Source organism: Nanorana parkeri, unplaced genomic scaffold (assembly GCF_000935625.1).
Source record: "Nanorana parkeri isolate BGI_ZX_2015 unplaced genomic scaffold, ASM93562v1 scaffold20, whole genome shotgun sequence".
In the NCBI taxonomy this organism is placed as follows: Eukaryota; Metazoa; Chordata; class Amphibia; order Anura; family Dicroglossidae; genus Nanorana; species Nanorana parkeri.
Window position 1 is genome coordinate 1,472,303 of NW_017306288.1, and position 21,514 is coordinate 1,493,816.

The following is a 21,514-nucleotide window of genomic DNA, read 5'->3' on the forward strand; positions in this document are numbered from 1 at the left end:
GCCCGTCAGCGCTGGCGGAGCGGGCAGGGGGGAATCCATCCCCTCCCCTGTCACGGCACAGAGCCGTGACAGGATCGAGAGGTGAGCGAACGCTGGTATGTGTTTGCTCACCTCCCGATCTACTGAGCCGACCTGTGACAGTCTCATTGTCACAGGTCGGCTAGAACTATGAGGTGAGTGAAAAGCACTTACCTCATCGTTCTCCTTTAACACATGAAGTAGTTGAAAGTCAGTTTTGTTTTTATTAAAGACCAAAAACAATATACAAAAAACAAAACATATTAGCAAATAATAACATCAAAAATATATACAAAAGGACATATACCTATAATTCAGGTTTTGCTACATAGGTAAATAAAATGGCAGATTAATAAAAAAATACATTTTTGCAGCGACCGACCTCCCAAAAAAAAAAGAGGGGGGAGGGCTCCCCTTCTATTCAGCTATAATTATCAGGGGATCATTAGAGATCATCCTCTTACCATGGAGTATACCACAGAGTCGGGATGAAAGATTGCATAAGTCTTTATTTGTTTTATTTATTTACTTTTTATTAAAGACCAAAAACAAAAAACAAAACGTTGTGAATTTTCATAAACGCATCCCTGGGACTTTGATGTGGGATCTTTGCAGAATGTTTTAGGACTTTTTTTGTGGGTTTAACTTATTATGTTCTCAAACATTATCCTTGTTTATTTTTTAGAGATATGCTAGAATTACGAATGATTGATCAAAAAGAGGATTTTAACAGAAAAAGTGATTCCTTAAAAGATAATATATCAAAGGTAAAATTGATTTAGATTTATTTAGATTTGATTGTGGCGGCATGCAGGTGTAATGAAAGTGGACCTATCAGTTATGGAAATAAATACAGACTATAGTATCTGAACTGAAAACCTTAGAGAGGAGTTACTGCACTTTTTTTTTCATTTTTTTTTAAATCAAATGTATATGTTTTCTGAGTAGTGGGCTGTCCTGTCTTGCAGCAGCAAATATACCATCTACCTTCTCTTGTGAGAGTCAGCAGGTTTGCTGTGCAACAGAAGCTTGCTTCTGAACTCTGCATTTGTAATGCATGGAACCAAGCAAATTGGATCTTTATTGTGCTCTCTATATGTAATAGTATGTAGGGATCTGCTATTAGCAAGGCACTGAGACAGGTGGACCATTGTAAATCCAAACATTTCCATAGCTATTACTTCATAATATAACCTCATTTTTTTTTTCTTTCATCACTAATGTTCAATAATAAACTAAAAGAGAACAGTGATGCCAAGCAAGTAGCTAAGGAAATGTATATTGGTTTGGACATATTTTTGTTAGCCAGGACTAACAAAAATAAATAAATACATAAGCTCGGTAAATACAAAATATTGGATACAAATATTATGTAATCAAGTTAGTAAGTGGAACTGTAGTCTTCTTGAAGAATTGGTAAAGCATTGTGTAGCCTCCACCTATACTGAAAAAAGGTGGATGTTTGTAGAACACAAAGAATTCTCACAGCAGTGAACCCATCCATCATCAGATGGGAAAAAACTGTTTTTAATAAGACAAAGCCAATCTCAAAGCAACATTCCTCTGCTTTGCTCAGTGTCCAACAAGACCTTATCCCATCCTAAGCCCTGATTAAGGGTGAGTGTTGAAACAGGTTGGCTGTTTTTTGCTTAAAGGAGAACTATGGGGGTTAGGGCTTTTCCCCATAGTTCTCCTTAGGGTAACGGGAGGACACAAACTAGTGTCCTCCCGTCACCCTAAGCTCATTATACCGCGAGCTACAGCTCGTGGTATACTGAGACGCCGCAGTATACCGCGAGCTACAGATAAAGTGGATCCCGACAATTATGTCTGGATCCGCCCAGCTGCGTTAGTGACAGCTGGCTCTGCCTATCTAGAGGCAGAGCCAGCTGTACCCGCCCCCTCCCCCGTCCGTTCCGCCAGTCAGCGCTGGAGGATCGGAGCGGGGAGGGGGGAATCCAGCCCCTCCCCTGTCACGGCAGAGAACCGCGACAGGATCGAGAGGTGAGCAAACGCCGGTATGTGTTCGCTCACCTCCCGATCTACTGAGCCGACCTGGGACAGTCTCATTGTCACAGGTCGGCTAGAACTATGAGGTGAGTGAAAAGCACTCACCTCATAGTTCTCCTTTAATCGATTTATGAACAATTTAAAGGCATGTTTGAACTCTTTCACCTTTTGGTTTATCCCCTTTATTTCTGAACATTAAGTCACTTCTGGTTACCCCACAAGGGTGGCCTGTCTTGTTTGGGAGCTGCCAGTGAGCTCATTTGAAAACGTTCCGGCAACTGGACAATTTGAGTGAGCACAGTGCCTCTTAAATGTGTTCCTTTGTCAAGATTCTGACTCTAACCACCTGGGAGTTTTGGGTGCTCATTCCAGCCCCTTTCCTGCTGCATTCTCCATAATATGAAATTAAAAAATATCAAACAGAGATAGTGGGAAGTCCTTATAACGGCCACAGCAGGTGTACAGACCTTGGGACTCAGCGTGGAGAATTCACCAATAGAGTCCTTGTCAGATGTAAGAAATTGAAGGTGGTTTAATTTCCCAACATCTACTAAAAGATCAAACAGGAGTTTTAGGTAGACTTACACTTTAAGTATTAGAATGAGTGTCTCCTGTTCAGGAAGAATTATTGTTCCCTGTAGTCACAGTATCAAAACAAGTGAAAAAAATAAAAGCCTAACCTTTTAAAGTGAGGGAAAAAATGTTTATGTTCAAGATGAGTTCAAAAGATTTGTCAAAGGTCAGTTTTACATCTATTTCAATAAAATAGATAAAAGATCTAACTATGGAAAATATTTCAGCATCCATGAGCTTTCTTCTAAACCAATGTGACATTTACAATTTATAGACTGAACTTTGCAGTGAGGTTTCATAGTGGCATTTTATCCTTTAATATGGGTTCAGCTGAGACCTGTGTGTGTCATCCTGAGTGTTCCCATAGACCTGAGATAACCATTGCCCGATCCAGCTGGGAAACAATTTTATCGGCCTGATTCCCTAAAGGGCAGAATGAGTTTGCACATCTTGTTTTGGCCTGTTTTCACATGCTAATGTTTAATTTTTTTAAATTTTTGTATTTGACTCGATTCACTTAACTATAATGGCATCCATAACTATGATGGCACCTTGATGACCTCATGTTATTTATTTTTTTTGCACACAAAAAATAAATGCAGAAACCATTTGTTTGCAAATTAGAAAATGTTGAGTGCTCATGCTTCATGCACATTATGTCGTGGATTGCCTGATGTAGGCAGCAAACGTTATCAGCAGACACAACTTTGCATCATATTAAAGTGTGCAAAAAGGTGATGAATAAGCTTTGTACATGCAAAAGGTCAAGCAATTTTTTAATATATTTGTACCTTACAATGTAGTGATTCAGGGCCTATGTGTATTGACACACTAGTTGCTGTATATACACTTAGTATCATAGGACCTGGGGTCAACCAGGCACCCTTTACATGTGATCTAATGTCACACACCAAGCCCATTGTCAGCGATGTAACTGCGCTGAGAAACTCTGCAGTTGATTATTATAAAATAAGAAGCTGTGCAATCCCAAATTATCAACTTTGTCACCTCTCTTTATACTGGGAGAGCATTTTATACAAAGCAGTGTTTGAAACCTGTTACATTTTTGAGTCTACATCCACCATACCATGCTGTCTGACTGTACAGCTTACAGAGGAAAAAACAGGGAACCTCATTGGCATCATGGTAGTTTTTTTTTATTTGTGGCTCAAACCTGCTCAACTATGACATGCTAAGGGGGTAGGGGTGGCACACAGGTCCTAATATTTTTTCCCCCCATATGTCTGACCTGAAAAACCAAAAAGTGTTTGTTTTTAAAAAAAAGGAAATAGTTTTAGAATTGCATCAGGGGTACGTTGTATGTCTAGTTTACATGTTAACATTGCGTAGTGCAGATTTCTTTAAATCCTCTTGTGGTTTTTTTTAATATAAGCTGGATGAGGAAATGAGTACAGCAGGGACACTACAGCAGTCTATGGCAGAGAGGCACAAAGCTTTGAAGCAGGAATACCAGGCTGCATCTGAGGAAGAAGACAGACAACATGCCATGAAGAAAGACACAGCACTGCAGTAAGGATTTTGGCTCATTCTGTAAAATTTTCTAAAACGCCAACCATTTCATAAAAAACGTACATTGCATGCTACATAAAGAGTGTATGACTTTAATTTTTATTCTCTCTCCATATTTTCTTCAAATGCCTCTGGGTTCATGAGTTGCATTAAAAACTTCCATCTTTATTAGTGCCCTGTCTAATATATTGCATGCGGTCATTCCTAATGTACACCAGGATGACTGCAGGGGGAATGTAGTGTCTACCTTTCAGTTTTCTGCTTTTGTTAAAGTTTGCATCTGAGGGGGATAAATAGAACAAGATGTGCTAGCCACTTCTAGAATATCCATCTCTTTGTTTCTGTACATTGTTATAAATTACAATTGCAAATAAATAGGAATAAAAAATACAATGGTAAGCAAACAAACTTCATGTAATCACAGAATCCCAGTACAATGTTAAGTTCCATCTATTATATTTTTTAAAGGATAGAATGAACCTGTAAGGGTGAAAACCCTTGGTGCCTGCACACTGCTCCTACTCCCATGTAGTGTATCCTGTCCCCCTAAAAAAACTAAAGTGTATTCAGCTTCTGGGAATAATATAGTTTATGAAAGATTAATTATGGTAGTTTTTGTATATTTTGCTAGTGGAACTCAGGAACCATCTGGGATTGGTAGCCCTGGGAGTGGAATATTTCCTAACAAGAGCTATAGATAGGTTATATATAGATTATTTTTTATTCTCTTTTTGTTATTATTTCTCAAAGGTTGGACAGATCCAGAGATCTTCTCAATGAGAAGCAGGAATTATTAGGGAAGATAAGACGGGAGCTGAAAGAAATGGATTTGGAGTCAGAAAGCCTGGTAGAGAGTATGCGGTAAGCCGTAGTAAGAGCACTTCAGCATCATGTGTAATAATTACATCATTTTCTTTTTTTACCTTGTCATTCTTTGATTTTCAGAGTCATCACAGAACAACTTGGTGCTCAAGTAGATGAATCTAAGGAAGACCTGGCAAATGAAAGACAGAAAAGGTTTAAAACTAGAATTTTATTTTATGTTCCCGTAGGAGAGACATACATTAGTGTTGGATTCTGCTAGACGTGTCACTGGTTGCTGTAGGCAGACACACAGCACCCAAACCCACTGATACCAGCCACATATATGTAAGCTAGACCATGCCTGCTCTCAGTAAAGCTGGCTTCACACGTTTCAGTCTGATAGTTCATTCTCCTTTAAGACAACCACACTACAGTCTAATTGAACATAAGTTTATTGTAGATTTACCAGCCATGATGTAATGGGAAGGCCAGCCAGTTCCTTAGCACAGCCCCCTCCCTCCTTCCATATCATGGCCCCCTTCTCTTCTTCTGAGAGTGTCTAATTACTTTCTGTGCTGGCCCAGCCTCTCTGACCGTCCCTTCACTTCCCTACATAATAATTTATGTAGCTGCATGGCGGGGGAGGGGGGGGGTGATGTAAAGCGTAATAGAGTGTCACTTGAGTAAAAGCTCTGAGTCTGCTGGGGCTGCTGCCATCACATCCAAGATGTCAGCACCCAGCAGCAGCCTCAGAGTTTTTGGATGTCTACACAAAGGAGGCTTTTACAGGTAAATAATAATCCTAAAATGCGTTAAACACACATATAATTATAACATTGTTATCCCAATATTTCCAGCGAGGGTGACTCATGTTAAACCCCACTGTTGTTCTCTTTGGTTGTGTTCATACTATGTTGGTGTGGGGGTGATGAGCCCCCACCTGATTGTAGGCCCCCTTGGGAATTTCCCTAGGGCAGTCGTGGAGTTATTTAATATATGGTCCATAACATGTGTGGTTAGCTTAAGCTTTGCCTCTCTGTCTGAGACAAGCCTGTCCTACCAAAATAAGAACAGATATTATTACATACTATTTATTTAAATCTAAATTAAAGCAGAACTATGGGGTAAGTGTTTTCCCCATAGTTCTCTTTAGGGTCACGGGAGGACATATACTAACCTCCTCCCATGACCCAAAGCTCAGTATATAGCGAGCTATTGCGATCAATAGAGCCGACCTGTGACAGGTTCTTTGTCACTGGTCGGCTCTAACTATGAGGATGAGTGAAGAACACTCACCTTAAAGTTCTCCTTTAAGAATAGTAAAGAAGTTATATTTCATTGCAATGTTTCTCTATCAACCTACAAGAGTTACAGAGTGTGTTTTGCTTTCCTTTTTAACCTAGAATGGCAATCCAAATTAAAAAAGATGAAGTGACAAAGGAGATGGAGCTGTGGAAACTGTTTGAGGAAACCATAATGAAAGAATTAAAACAAAGAATAACAACAGGACAAAATAAGAAAATGTACTTAACCACAGAGGTGAGGCCAGAAGAAGGTTACATCAGGGCTTATACCCACCATGAGATGTAGTGTATTGATATGTGTTTTGGAGCCCATTCAGACTAGTGAGTTGCAGTAACGTGCATCTTACTGTGTACTACTGCAATAAATGTTTATGTAGCAGTATACATGCGGTGTGGTTCACTGCCATTCATTTTGTATGACACCCCAACACACTTATAACAAAAAACACACCTGCATTATAGCTCACTAACCCTCGCAGATTTAAATGATCTGCGTGTTGTGGTGCGATGCATTGCCAAAAATAGTGCAGTGTTTATGTGTGCATTGAGGTGCATTGAGAACCCATTCTAAATAAATGTATTGTCTTAACACATTGCATGTCAACACAATAATAGTGCATTGGGTCCAAAATGCCGCATGCAGAACTTTTTCCACTGCACTGCAGTCTAACATATTAGTGTGATCAGGCTGTATGAAAAAGTAGATTTTCTCCTGTCAGTGCTAAAAAATGTAGCAAAATGCTTAACTTGTCTAGTCCAGAACAAGCCCTTAAAGAATCTGCAAAGCCCTATGTTTTTACCCATGTCCGCTGATGCTCCTGTAGGTTTTTACAATGGGAACACAGACATCCAAAAAATAATAATAGGTTTTGGCTGGAGTTGACCTTTATTTAACTTTATTTTTAAGTGCACCTTTCGAATGCACGTAAACACAGCGGTACCTTCATAATCTCTTCCATCAGCTGTTTCAAATGCACTCCTTCTATTCTCATAATGCGCAGACTAAAGACCATGAAAATGCCGCACACCACTCGTTCACCATCAATGTAGTTTATTCCATCCAACAGCCATCATGGCATAGGCCCACCTAGTAGCCTCCACCTGTAACGTGTTTCACCCTTATGGACTTAGCCTATATCATGGTGGCTGTTGGATGGAATAAACTACATGTATGGTGAACGAGAGGTGTATTTTCTTGGCCGGGGTTACTGCGAAGCGTGGACAGTTCCCAGCCTGCACATGCAGTGCACTTGGGTGACGTTGTGGGATGGATCAGTGAGATTCCCCTGTGTTCATACATATTGACTAAACTGCAATGGTAGTAATATTTAGATTTTGACTGAAGCAGCTTAGCCTACATCTCCATCTCTAACAACTCCCCTTGGCTGCTGACATAAAAGTTGCCAAGGCTGCCACAGGAAGGGATGAGGTGTCTGGGATGCAGACTGGCTTCACCTTCTCTGTACTGTGCTAGAGGCAAGACGGTGGCACTGGTGGGGGAATAACTGGATATCTAATGTTTTTTGTTCCAGTTGTTTATAAGCTGAATAATTACTATTTGCCAGGGGTTTCTGTGAACATTGGCAAAGGAAATATTTGCTTTAAATGCAAAGCAGAAAACCACTTTTGGTGGTAAGTGTCCCTCTCTAATCAGAAATATGTGAACAGACCCAGTCCAACCTTTATTTTAACCTTCCACTTGAAGTAGATCCTTTTTTCGAGAGTATAAGTTTGTGATACTACGGCTTTTTTGCTGCATATTTCTGTGCACCGTGTGCACTGATTTCAATGTGTTGACTGACTCATAAACTTGTGTTGTGAGAAGGAGCAGTAAAGCACAACCATTGTGTAGCACTACAGTGAATAAGGGTTTGTTGTCTGGATCATACCTGCATACACATCCAGCTTTACACAGATCATTTTTATACCATAAAAGAAAAAACTCAGATCCAACTCCTTCGATTTCTTGACTGATTTCATTTTATTCAAAGCAAAGCCCTAGGCAGTTTGGCAATAATTGCAGAAGATTCACATAGACACGTGTGTACGTAACATAGAACTAGTTTGATTTTAAGTATAATGCAAGATGATGGTGACTTGATGCATAGATACTGACCCAGTGTAATAATTCATAATTGTCCTGCATCTAGGGCAAACGTCTCCAGGCAGAAATTGAGAAATGGGACAAAGAGATCCGCAGTGTAACCAAGGAACTGGAAAAAGCAAGTAAAGAATATTTAAGTGAAGAAGAGAATCTCAATGAACAGATAAAGACACTGGAGGTGAGATCAGATGCTTACGTGAAGTCAGAGAGCACTGGTGAAAAAATCTTAAAGTGGAATTCCAGGCAAACCGCTAATTATACAACTGATATCCATATATGCTTAGTGTGATACTTGCCAAACAATTGGACTTTTGGCCAGTTGTTACTTAATTATCTTCAGGAAAGTTTACCCCTTACCCCAGCACCTTCCATACCATTCAGTATTTTAAAAAAAACAAAAAAAAAAGTTTTATTCACCTAAGCCCACCGTCGCGTGACCTTCCACAGCACCTCGTCTGGAAGTAAAGGTCGGTGATCCAACAGTGTGTCCAGGCCCGCCACTAACTGGTCTTATTGCTCCCCCCCCCCTGTTTTGATGTCATGGCACTTGTGTAGTATTCTAAAGTCAGTGGATCACTGCCGATGGACAGCCAATGGAAAGTGTTCCCATCATCCAGGCAGCGATGTGGCCCCCAGAGAAGGACGTTGCTATTACTTTTCAAAGAACACATACCTGCATAATTGGTGTTCTTTATATCTGGCTAAAATGAATCTTTAAAGGGAAACTTTAAATGCTTTGGATCTATTTTCTAATTTATGTATATTCGCTATGTATGTTTTCAACCTGATGTTTTGTATCTACTCTTTTACTATTTGTAAAAAATGATTGTTTCGCAAATAACCATTTAATACAGAGTGTACCTACAACACAAAAGTGTACGTTTTTTAAACGCAGAGCATAGCATAAGCTGCTTTCCTTTAGACTCTCTCTGATTGAAACCCCATAAAAAGCCATCTGAAGAATCGGACAGTAAAGGAGCAGCAGTAGAGTGATGAGTTTGCTTTGCTTTGCTCTCTCCTCCTCTCAGAATGTTCCTTGAAAGTTTATGTGAGCTGATTGGGTGCTAGTTCTCTCCCAACCCGAGTGCTGCTGTAGAAGAATGATATCAAAATCGATGAATCAACACAAGATTAACAGACCAGTAGGAGTTTTCTAAACCTAAAGCACTGCAGAAGCTGCTTTCCTTCAGACTCCATCTCAATTAGAGAGTGGAAGTCAGCAGGGTAGCACAAGTCACCCCACTAGCTCACTTCTAAATTTCAGCCTGAGCTCTGCAAACAACAAGACTTTTCTCAGCAAAGCAAACAACCACATGAAAATGAGCCAAGAGCCCCTCCTGCTGGCATGAAATGAAAATACCAAATATTCACATACAATATTTCATATTACTCTAACTAAAAATATTTTAAAGCTTTAAACACCTCAAAATCCTCTTATTTAGCATATGAAAATGCTAGTTGTCTGGCTGTCTCTGGCGTCAATAATTTAGGGTCACTGACCTACAATCAGTTTACAGATTAGAAAAGTGAGAGTGAAGTTTAATCTGTTTTGGAACATTTTTACTGGGTTAGTCATTCATAAAGTACTGAAGACATTGAATTAACATGACAGCCAGGGAACTAGTATTCTCACTGGGGGATCAAGAATGACAGCCCCTATACGTGCTGAGTTCATGACAGTCTAATTACATCTTTATAATTTAATTTTTTAAAGGAGAAAATCATGGTCTCTATCAAAAACTTACAAAGTGAGCAAGAAAAACTGGCCAATAACATTCCCATTATGAAGGAGGCTGAAGACACCTACAATAAAGAGAACACAAGCTATGAGGACTTGAAGACACATGCTGGAGGTGAGAGAGCGATAGTGTGTTCTATGGATTCATATTCCAAATACTGCATCAGATGATGTTATTTAAATTAGCTAAAAACTAGAAGCCTTGCTGCACTCCTTACCGGAACATCAGAGAAACCCGTGCAAACTGGTGGGTGCTTGTAGTGACCACGGACGGCACCGTAAGTAACACAGAAGAAGAAATTATGTCACCAGCACACCGTAAGAGTAATTAGCAAAAGTCCATTTAATGACACATTGCCATTCAATACATTTTTTCCCTGCTGTTCAGCTTCTCAACCTGGTCATTTTTTTTGTTCCTGTTGTGTGGGAAAAAAGAAGGAAGAAAAAATCCTTCTTGGTTGTCACCAAAGCAGGCGTCCCTATTAGTTGATTTTCCCTCTTTTCCTGTTCTAATGACAACTGTATCATTTTGGATTTCCCATCACTTGTTGTCTCGCTGAAAATGGTCAAAAAAACCAGGAAAAATAGGGAGTGTTAAGCTTCCCCAGTGTCTTCATGGCAGAAGCAAGAAGCAAGAGGTATTATGTTAATGAAACATTGAAAACAACTTCTGAAATGATATTAACGTGTTAAACTTTATATCAGATTTTAGTGATCGCGTTTACAACTGAACAACTGAAATCTCCCAATTTTTGCTGAATTTTGTTCATGCCTACTCACTACTGTTATATTCCTCCACTGAGACACTGGCATCTGTGACCTTAGATATTTGGAGATGTAGAGCCCAGGCTTTATGAATCAGAGGCGATCACAAGTAAACATTGCAGTGAGTTATAATTTTCCTTTGCAGAACGTAAAAGCAGACAGAAATCCTTGGCGCTATCCATCAGTAAAATCGCTAAGGACATTGAGGCCAACGTAAAGATAAAGGTAAGTTTTTGTCAAGAGAGGTATCACATGAGTGGCCTTCGGGTGAGCATTCACCTTCCAGTTATTGTTCTCGTATAATGGGGTTATCGCATGAGTGACCTTAGGGTAATCATTCACCTTCCAGTTATCATTCTTGTATAAGGGAGAGTATCACATGAGTGGCCTAAGGGTGATAATTCACCTTCCAGTTATAGTTCTTGTATAAGGGAGAGTATCACATAACTGGCCCTAGGGTGAGCATTTACCTTCCAGTTATCGTTCTTGTATAGGGGGGGGCATCACACGAGTGACCTTAGGGCCAGTCTTGTGATCTATTGGCAAAATCAAAATGACATACTGTATGTGATGCAGAGTGTCACTAACATTAACACAGCCATTTTTGTTTTTCTGAGCCTGCCCTGTATCGATATGTTTTATTCCCTGTTGATAATGCCTGCAAATCCCTTATTTTTCCACTTCCTTTAACAGGATTACAACGCTGTTGGTTTTGCAGTGAACTCATGCAGCAGGGTTGTCACCCTGTGACACAGGGTGACTTTAGAGGTGCATTAAGTAAGCAGCGAAAAAATGAAAGCATAACTCCAGCTAACACATTTGAAATACTTGCAGCTTTTTTCTGCTTTTGGAAAAAATGGTTTAAACCACATGAATAAAATTTGACAATTTAAGCACCCCACCGGTTTGTCCCAACCCCTGTAACTGGCACAGGTTGTCAAAGTTGGCATGCATACTGTATGTAAAAATGTACCTAAAGCCGTGTGAAATAAAAAAAGGAATTTATATAATGAATACCATAATTACAGGTTTTAACTAGGGATGTCCCGATACCGATAGTAGTATCGGTATAAGGGCCGATACCAGGCATTTTCACGAGTACTTGTACTCGTGAAGATTCCCTGATTCTTAAGGCAGATACTGACCCTTTACATTTTCAAACAGCAGCGGCCGTCCGTGTTCCCGTGCTTGTGGGGACCTCGGCAGCCTGCTGGGGACCTGCAGATAGCTGTCCATGGCAGTGCCTGTCAGCTTCTTTATCTCCTCCTCCTTCTTCCCGGCGCAGACACAGCCATGGACAGCCCCGGGGGCTAGAAGCTTGGGGTTCCCGCCGCATAAAACAAAATTGGAAAACGGAAGCGCCACTACCTGGCGCAATAAATGTGGTAGAGCGAAGTTGGTGTAAAAGTAATGTACTCACCTGTGGCAGGGTGAGCGCTTGCTTGTAACCACCAGAGTCGGGTGGAGTGGTGGAATCAGTCCCTCTCTGAGGTAGAGTGGTAGGCAAGGGACGGGTGAACTTCTGAAACTCACCGTTGGTAAAGCGAAGGCAGGATGTCAGCGAAGGTGCGGTCAGTGTTGTGCCTGGATGGCCGTGGGGTGATCCTCTAGGTGGCTGCTGTCACGGTGGTCCTGGTTGTAGAATCTGGTGACCGCAGCTGAAGGGCGATGCGGTGCCGACAGGAGAGCCGATGGGCAGAGGAGCTGCCGGGATGTCACAGCGAACAGCTGCCGTCTGTGGGGTGGTTGTGTGTCCAATGTCCAATGGGAGCGGAGGTGAAGTTCGGATGAAGGTGGTGGGAGTGTTGCGGCGGGAGCCGTGTGTGAAAGGTGGTCCGATGCTGCGGTGGAACGGGCGGTGGAGCGTGGTTTCCGAGAAGGGATGCCCACAGCGTACCCGTGGAGAGATGGAGTGTTCGTAACACACATAAATGTCCAAGGAGTGAGAGTTAGGCTGGCGGCGAGGCGTTTCGAAGGTTAGACCTTCTTTTTCAGGCCGGAGTGCAGGGGGAACATTGGCGGGAAGAGGAGTTTTTGAATGCTACGGTTAGGGAGGGGCCAAGAAAATGTGGGCAGGGCTGATCTGAAGGACCGTGGCATCCAGAAGGGGTAAAAGAGAGTGTGGGCGGGGTTGAGAAAACGGATGGTATTGATAGGCTGGCGGGGGTCAGTGGACTGGACAGAGCTGAGTCCCAATGTGGGGACAACAGACCTGAGCCGTACTCCAGGTAGGGGCAGAGTTTGGAACAGAAAGTAACGCCCCAACTGGGTTCCCGCCGCACACTGACGGGGAGGACTGGGCCAGGAGATGGATGAAAGTCGCAGGATGCAGCAGTGCAGATAGTCAGACAGACTGGACGTGGCAGCATCGCTGGTCTGGACGTGGGGGAGGCCGATTCCCGGTATCGCTGGTGAGGTGGAGTGCCCGCAGAGCCACTGCAGATGTCCATGTCGCCCGGGTGAGATCGACACACAGCCTGGTGAGAGGAATTCTGCTTTGGGGACATGTATTCGCAGAATACATGTCCCCAAAGCAGAATACTATTCTGCATTTGGGACATGTTTTCTGCTGTGGGGACGTGTGTTCGGCTTTGGGGACATGTGTTCTGCTGTGGGGATATGTATTCAGTTCTGGTGACATCCGTATTTAGCCCTGGTGAGAAACTGCCCTAAAATCTTCAGTCTGTGTTGTTTTAGAAAAAAATGCCACATGTCCCTTTAAAGAAAAGTATTGGTAATTGGTATACACCAAAGCAGAATACTACTATGCCTTAGGGACATGTGTTCTGCTCTGCGGACATCTGTATTTAGATCTGGTGAGAAACTGCCCTAAAATCATCAGTCTGGGCGTGGTCTGGATATGGAGGAGTGAGGCCGCAGCTTGCCGGAGCTCTGCACAGCCTAAGAAAAGTATTGGTAATTGGTATCGACAAGTACATGAGGGACAGTATTTGTACTTGGTCTCAAAAAAGTGGTATCGGGACATCCCTAGTTTTAACCCCATACAGTTACAAGGATACAATGGGGGGAGGGGGGGGCATTTATCAAAACTGGAGAAGGTAGAATCTGGAGCAGTTGCCCATGACAACCAATCAGCTTCTCTGTTCAGTTTGTTCAAGAAAGAAGCAGCCTAAGCCGGCCCCTAAACCTGCATCCTCCCGGTCGGATTGAGAGATCTCTCCGATCCTGATTCAGTTTGTTCAGTTAAGCTTTCAAAATGAAACAGAGAAGCTGATTGGTTGCCAAGCACAGCTGCTCCAGATTCCGTCTGCTCCAGTTTCCCTTCTATATATTTTATTATAGTGGGACATGAAGTATAATAATAACTGTTATAACTAAAGTAATTGTTCCAGGAAGCTAAGAAGGGCTCTTTAAAGGCACTCAGAAACTCTGCATTTAATAAGCTCCAGAATAACCTTGGAACCATAAAGCAGATTGACAAAGACATCTATGAAATAAACAGAAAACTCGAGCTTGTTATCATGGAAAACTGCAGGCTGAAGCTGGTGAGTTTTTTAGTTCTTGATGGTATGTATACTAAATATATTATTTTTTTAAATAGAAATACATTTAATGCTCCATAAATATAGCTGATTACTATATATGTAAAGTATTGCTCAATTTAATAAAAGACTTTACATTCATATAATGTAATAAAAGAAGTATATTTTACATCTTCCACTTGTAAGCACATTATGTATCCAAGAGATGAAACTTACAATGGAACCAATAAGGGGGTGGGTCTTAATATAAAAAAGAGGGGCTCCATAACATTGTGTCATCAGCATATTAAAGCTGAACTCCAAGCAAAAAAAAAAAAATTCAGTTTAAGTGTATACCTCAATATCCATTCTGTGTGCACTAAATGCCTTTGTCAGCAAAGTTATTACCTTGTAAACGTAATAGTGACACCAGCACTGTGCTGTACTTAGCCTGTACAGAGAGCAGAGCTGGGGGAGTGGCTCAGCAGGCTCCACCCTCTACAGCCCACCTGTACAAAGCTACAGGAGGAGGCGGATACCTGACCAGTCACCCTGCACAAGGCAGAGAGCAAAAGTGACTGGTCTTTTTTACAGGAAGCTCCTACACAGAGGCAAAGTTTCACACTGGATTACTGCACAGATCTGGAAGAAATACACAAAGTACACCAAAGACTCCAAGAATACACATGGTTCTTGTGCTTAGGCAATATTTGCTTATCCCGGAGTTCAGCATTAAAGAGCAGGATGTTAAAGAGAAGGATGATTTCTCATTTATTTTCTGTATTCGCAGTGCTCATTCCAATTTAACAACCTGATCATTGCATACATGAGGACAGTTGTGGTTGGTAGAGATAAGCTCAGCAGTTCGGCCCAACCTGAAAGGAGTTCCTCCCGAACATGGAATAGAAGCTCCTTCCATGCCAGCCAATCAGCTGCTGGCTGCAGTGACGTCATTCACCTTATATTGCTACACGCCTATATTTGGTTAATGAGATTTACATTATATGGCCATATAAGGTAAATGATGTCAGCAGAAGCTTATCCAAAATTGACTGCCCTACGGAAGCGGAATAAAATTACATTGAATTAAAGTACCAGCTGCAACAATGTGTATCAGTGGGATCAGATGTGAACTATGTATGTCACCAGAAGCATCCCACCCCTTTGTTTACACGCAGCTGCAGGGTGGGGAATGCCTAGCTTAAAGCCATTGACACACTGCATGCAAAGCCGTGCAGAGCAAAGCAAAGCTGTCAGGCATGGAGCTTTGCATGCAGTGTGTGAGCTGAGCGCGGCCAGATGAAAGACAGCATCTTCAGCCAATCGGCTCGCGGGTAACAACCTAATGGACTTCGCATCGTGGTGCGAGATTCTTTAAGCGCGAGCCGATTGGCTGAAGGTGACATTTTTTTCATCTCGGCACGCTCAGCTAAGTTCTCGCAAGCTGATGTGCCGGAGTGAACAAGACATGACACACTGCCTGCGATGGTCTGCGCACCACCACTCCACGCTGGTGAAATTTTTTTCATCTCGGCACGCTCAGCTATGTGAGTTCTCGCAAGCTGATGTGCCGGAGTGAACAAGACACGACACACTGCCTGCGATGGTCTGCGCACCACCACTCCACGCTGCTTCGCGTGCAGTGTGTCACAGCTTTAAGATGTGAACTAATTTATACTTGTAAAGTTCTTTTAGGGGTATAAAATCAGCATTATTTGCAATGAATGTATACCTTGTCAGTATATTATAGTGTGCATTAGTTTTAGTACTGCCGGTTACAGGTAATACTATCTGTCTTTGCAAACAGCAAAACACCCAGTATACGGATGATATCGATGCAATTAAGATCGAAGCAGAAAAGCACATAACAGCTGCCAAGCAGCTGGAAGGAGACCTGGCGTCTCTTATCGGTAAGTAGAAAAGACCAATTTGTAATTTGATATTAGAATATGTTGCTCTCAAAAGAGAACTCTAGACTGGAAACTCTCAAACAATTTTAGATACCAGATATTTGTATGTGCGTTTATATGGGATCTTAGACCTTAAAGTGACATTAAACCCTCAGATTTTTTAACATAAACCAATACTGTAATGTGTACCTTACTGTAATCCATGGCGGTTTCCCTTCTTTTTGCTGCCCTTCCTTTTACATCTGTATCTGTTCTCATGCTGGGGTAGAACTTCCCTTTGCAGCTGAGTGCCTCTTCCTGTAGTGCTGGCTCAAGTTGTGAACCTTCACACAGACACCATGTATCCATTTCAGAGACAAGACAGACTGCTGCAAAACAGAAGTTTTCCCTCAACATGAGAAGAGATACAGATTTAAAAGGAAGAGCAGCAAAGAGAAGGGAAACTACCATGGATTACAGTAAGGCACACATTACAGTATTGTTTTATGTTAAAAAATCTGGAGCAGCTGTGCATGGCAACCAATCAGCATCCACTTTTCATTTTCAAAGCTTAACTGAACAAGCTGAAGAGAGAAGCTGATTGGTTTGTCTGCTCCAGTTTTGATAAATCCCCCCTATTGTATTTAGGAGGTGTTTCTGTGCTCTCTCAAATAGTTCAGAAGCAGGAAAGTTTGCAAATAAGCTCACTGGCAAGGCAGCTCCCAAACCAGAATTGATTCAGTGGTCAGAAATAAAGGGCGCCAAACCAAAAGGTGAAAGAGTCCAAAAGTGCCTTTAATTGTTCACAATAGGATCTAACAAGACAGAAGTGTTTCGGGGGCACCAACAGTCCCCCTTCATCACAGCTTACCTGTGTGGCTGGGGTTTAGTAGTGAAGTACTCGGTTAGCACCCATCAGGAAAGTAGGTGGTTAGAACAGAAGAGGATCCTGCATACATAACATATGCAGAGCGGTAATGAAAAGGGGCAGAAATTGATTTTTAACAACATAACCTTTTCATTATTAATGTGGTTATAGAAATCTTTGTGTTTTTGTTTGTTTAGAACACCTACATAAAGGCTGGGAAGACGACCATTTTATTTGCAATGTAAGTGCAGTTTTTTGACTATTGACACTTAGGATGGCCATGGACAGGTAGGTTGTTTCCCTAGAATGATTGGCATTGAGATCTGGTCTGTTGTTTCCTTTACAACATGATTTTTCAGTGTAATTCAATGTTTAATTGGCGCATACTGATGGTAAAAGGAATCATCACTTTTTTTGTTGGTGGGCTTTATAGATATGTTGAAAAATCTCTGCAATTTATAATGAGCTCTTCCATTGGTTGTGTGTGTGTGTTCTTTATTATTTTAGTGGTCATCCCTACCTGGTGATCTGATTGATTCTTATAAAGGCTCCAACTGCTCCGATATATCTTTACCAGGGCTCCAACTGCTCCGATATAGCCTTACCAGGGCTCCAACTGCTCCGATATAGCCTTACCAGTGCTCCAACTGCTCCGATATAGCCTTACCAGGGCTCCAACTGCTCCGATATAGCCTTACCAGGGCTCCAACTGCTCCAGTATATCCTAGTAGGGCTCCTACTCTCTCATGTATATCTATACTATTGCTCCTACTGCTCTTGTATATCCTTACCAAGGCTCCTACAGTCTCTTTTGTATCACTCAGCTGTAGATCCTGAAATCATCTCTGAATTGGTGCTGACACTGTCCTTCTTTCTGGAGGGGGGCTACTTATGTTCCCCATGAGTTTTGTGTAGGCTGTAAAATAGCCACCACTTCAAACTCGCTGATGGACTACAGTCTCACGTTTAGTTTACGCATTTGTATTGAGATTGTAGTCCATCACAGGAGTGATCTTGGAGTGGTGACTACTTTACAACACACGGAAAAAAAGTAGCCACCCTCCAGAAGGAAGGACAGTATCAGCACCAATTCAGAGATGATTTTAGGATCTACAGCCGAGTGATACACAAATAAGAGACATTTTTGTTCATAGTTAAGGGACTTGAATGCTGTTTTAAGATTTAACTCCTGAGTTTAGTGTCACTTTGACAGCATATAAGGAAAAAATCTGTGCTCGGAACAGTAGAACCTCACAGGAGTTCTGATCCTTTCCCACTCCATCCAAAGCAAAGTTTTGGCTGGACATATACCTTATTATGGAATAATTTATATGTACCTGCCTAAAAGAAAAATATATTTAAACTTTTATTTTTCATCTTTACGATCATAAATAAAGAACTTGGGTATAAAACTAGTATACATTCCCTTTCAAGTAGAATACTTTATTCCTATTCAGCTTTCTGAACATATTCAATTACTGTTTATGAGGAAGATTATTAATCATCAGATACAATAATACTGAACTTCATATATCTTAGGATTATTCAGAAAGGGACCAGGAGATCTTGGATGCCATCATGGAGCTTTTAAAGAAAATTCATCAAAGAGAGGGGAAGGTTGGATATCTGAATAGTATATTACAAGAGAAGTATAATGGGCTGGCATCTCTCTTACAGAGCAAAGTGGGTATGTATCAGTGGTATTATATGGATGGAATATATAGATTTGGTATGAGTGTATCATGTTGACCATACTGATTAGGGAGCTTGACATGACTTGCTCTTCATACATTTGATGTGTTCTAATTAGGAGGTTAAAGTGAAATTCTAGGCAAACAGCCAAGTTTATATTCATGCTTTACAATTACACCTGGCAAAGAATTTTTAATTCTGTACAGCTATCTCGTGATCTCGGAAACCACACGGCCAGATAGGTGATTCATATATTTCCTGGTTCAACAATTCAGCTTCCTGTTTCACCTCTCCACATCCAGCCTGCTCATTGGACAATGGTACAATGCCATTGTCTCCTCTGTCCAGTTAGCAGGGAGGTTAGCCAGGGCACCGTATAGGTGAACCAATAAGGAGTAGATTGATCTTAATTAGGAATGCACCGATATATCGGCCACCGAATAAATGCCGAAAGTTCAATTTTTCTGCCGATATAGCGAGCATCCGTGCTTTCTTTCCTCCATGCCGCTCTGTGTCCCATGGGAGAGGAGAGAAACTGTCACAGGCGGCCGCGCACTGAGGGAGGAGGGCGCTGTGAGTGGCCGGCGTCTCTCCTCCCTGCATCGCTCAGCCTCCTGTCACAGAGCGTTGTGGGCGGAGACAGCCAGCGCTGTCACAGGAGGCTGAGCTTTCCTCCCCGCACCGCTCACTCAGCCTCCTGTGACAGCGTCTCTCCGGGAAGGAGAGCGAGGTACAAGCAGTCAGAGATCAGTGATCGCTGAGTGTTTGTACATAAACGAGGACAGAGTATGGTTACTATATCCTCAATTATGAATGAATGGGAAGTGATCTACATCACCCCCTGTTCCGTTCATTCATAACATGAGGACATAGTATGTTTACTATAACTACAACTATGAATGGACAGTAGCTCGTGGTATACTGAGCTTAGGGTGACGGGAGGACGCTAGTTTGTGTCCTCCCGTTACCCTAAGGAAAACTATGGGGAAAAGCCTTAACCCCATAGTTTTACTTTAATGAAAACATCACTAAAGGTAAGAGCCCAATCTGACAGCCAATGTCTGTTTTCCTTTAAGGGATGGTTCCATGCGTTTAGCACCGCACAATAGGTGTGCTGGTGCTTTGCCATTCATCTGGCAGATGTGTGTTACAACATGTGGTACTGCATTGCTGTGTGGTGATAAAAAGTAAAGCACACACTACTTTTTTTTTTACACATGGCAACGCAATGCAAGTTATTAAGGTACCGCATGTTGCATTGGTATTGGGGTGCCATTCAGAATAAATGGCAATGCAATACTCCTCAGCAGACCTAGCATGCAGTGCTGTGCGATAGAGTGCACTATGGGGTGAACCTGCCTTTAAATGATCTTTTATGAACATGTTTATTAGTCTCACCCATATATGCATGTCATAGTATGGAGGAGAGTTAGCAGACACGAAAATGAACAGTTTAAACATGAATTCAGCGCAGACTTTATTCAATAAAATCTTCCCGTCGCTCTATTTCAGGAAAGGAAGGCGTCCGCTGAACACTGCTGCCTTGGAACAAGGACATCCAATGTTTAAAGACCTTTTTTATTTCTTACAGTCACATCAAACAAAAATGCATACATGACAGAGATCAACGTATAAAAGAAACACATAGAATGCCAGTGACCTTTGTGTATCCACAAAACAAATAAATATATAATATTACAAGAACCCAAAAAGCACAGTATGAATGACCATCGATATGTACAAGGAGCTCTCAGAGTGCACCCTGCACAGAAACCAATGCAGAATGGAACGGTGAAATGCTATTCAAGTGTTAGACCTGTCATTCCCTATGGAGCTTTATTGAACACTAAAGCCTAGTAGACGGGGCAGTTTTGCAACCTTAATCTGGAAACAAAAGTCTGAAAATCGTCACATAATGGAAGGCATTTACAAAGACGCTGATTTCAAGTCCTCTTAGAGCCCTTCCAGCTCTGTCTGGGAGTTTTAAAGGGCAAGTTCGTATATATATAGAAAGAAAAAAAAACTCCATCCACCCTCCTCCTTAGCTCCCTATTCTGATCTAATCCACACAGTGGTGGCCTCCTCTGGTCCAAAATTGTCTACAGTAGAGGTCTCCTCTGGTCCAAAATTGTCTACAGTGCTAGACTTGAATGGGGCTGTACTCCTAGCCTCTCTAGTATAAGAGTAATGCCCCATTCACATCTATAGGGACGCAATGGACAGGAGCAGCCAGCACTTAAGATGAAGATTTTGGGCTGGGGGTTAAATGTCAATATAAACTTAGGCAGATCTTAAATGTTTTTTATTTGCAATGGATTCCCATTTATTTAACATTTCTAAATACTTAAAAGAGAACTATGGGGTAAGTGCTTTCCCCCTTAGTTCTCTTTAAGGTCCCCGGAGGACATGCAGTATAATAACCTCCTCCCGTGACCCAAAGCTCAGCATTAATCCCAAAAGATGTCACCAGCACTCCAAAAGTAGAATGACAATGGTCATTCAAAATCACTGATTTTGAATGACCATTGTCATTAAAAGTTATTGATTCTTTGGAGTGCTGGTGACATCTTTTGGGATTATTACTTGGTTACACGGTGCCTCCGTGGTCGCTACAAGCACCCGATTACAGACATCATCTCCTAGGAGATCCGGTAAGGAGCGCAGTAAGACACACTTTTTTTTTCAAAGCTCAGTATATCGGCTATATACTGAGGACGGATCCCGACAATACTATCGA

At 41.7% G+C, this 21,514-nt stretch overlaps 1 protein-coding gene across 1 annotated transcript in view; it reads left to right on the forward strand.

The window, feature by feature from the left end:
• LOC108791573 (CAP-Gly domain-containing linker protein 1-like) overlaps nt 1–20,346 on the forward strand; it is a 29,315-nt gene extending 8,969 nt beyond the window's left edge. The window contains exons 6-17 of the mRNA XM_018562094.1: nt 704–785; nt 3,995–4,131; nt 4,882–4,992; nt 5,077–5,148; nt 6,339–6,474; nt 8,390–8,521; nt 10,058–10,196; nt 10,992–11,071; nt 14,200–14,352; nt 16,136–16,238; nt 17,283–17,326; nt 20,290–20,346. Of these exons, the coding sequence (XP_018417596.1) occupies nt 704–785; nt 3,995–4,131; nt 4,882–4,992; nt 5,077–5,148; nt 6,339–6,474; nt 8,390–8,521; nt 10,058–10,196; nt 10,992–11,071; nt 14,200–14,352; nt 16,136–16,238; nt 17,283–17,326; nt 20,290–20,346 (1,246 nt within the window). The remainder of the gene's footprint in view (nt 1–703; nt 786–3,994; nt 4,132–4,881; nt 4,993–5,076; nt 5,149–6,338; nt 6,475–8,389; nt 8,522–10,057; nt 10,197–10,991; nt 11,072–14,199; nt 14,353–16,135; nt 16,239–17,282; nt 17,327–20,289) is intronic.
• The last annotated feature ends 1,168 nt before the right edge of the window (nt 20,347–21,514 follow it).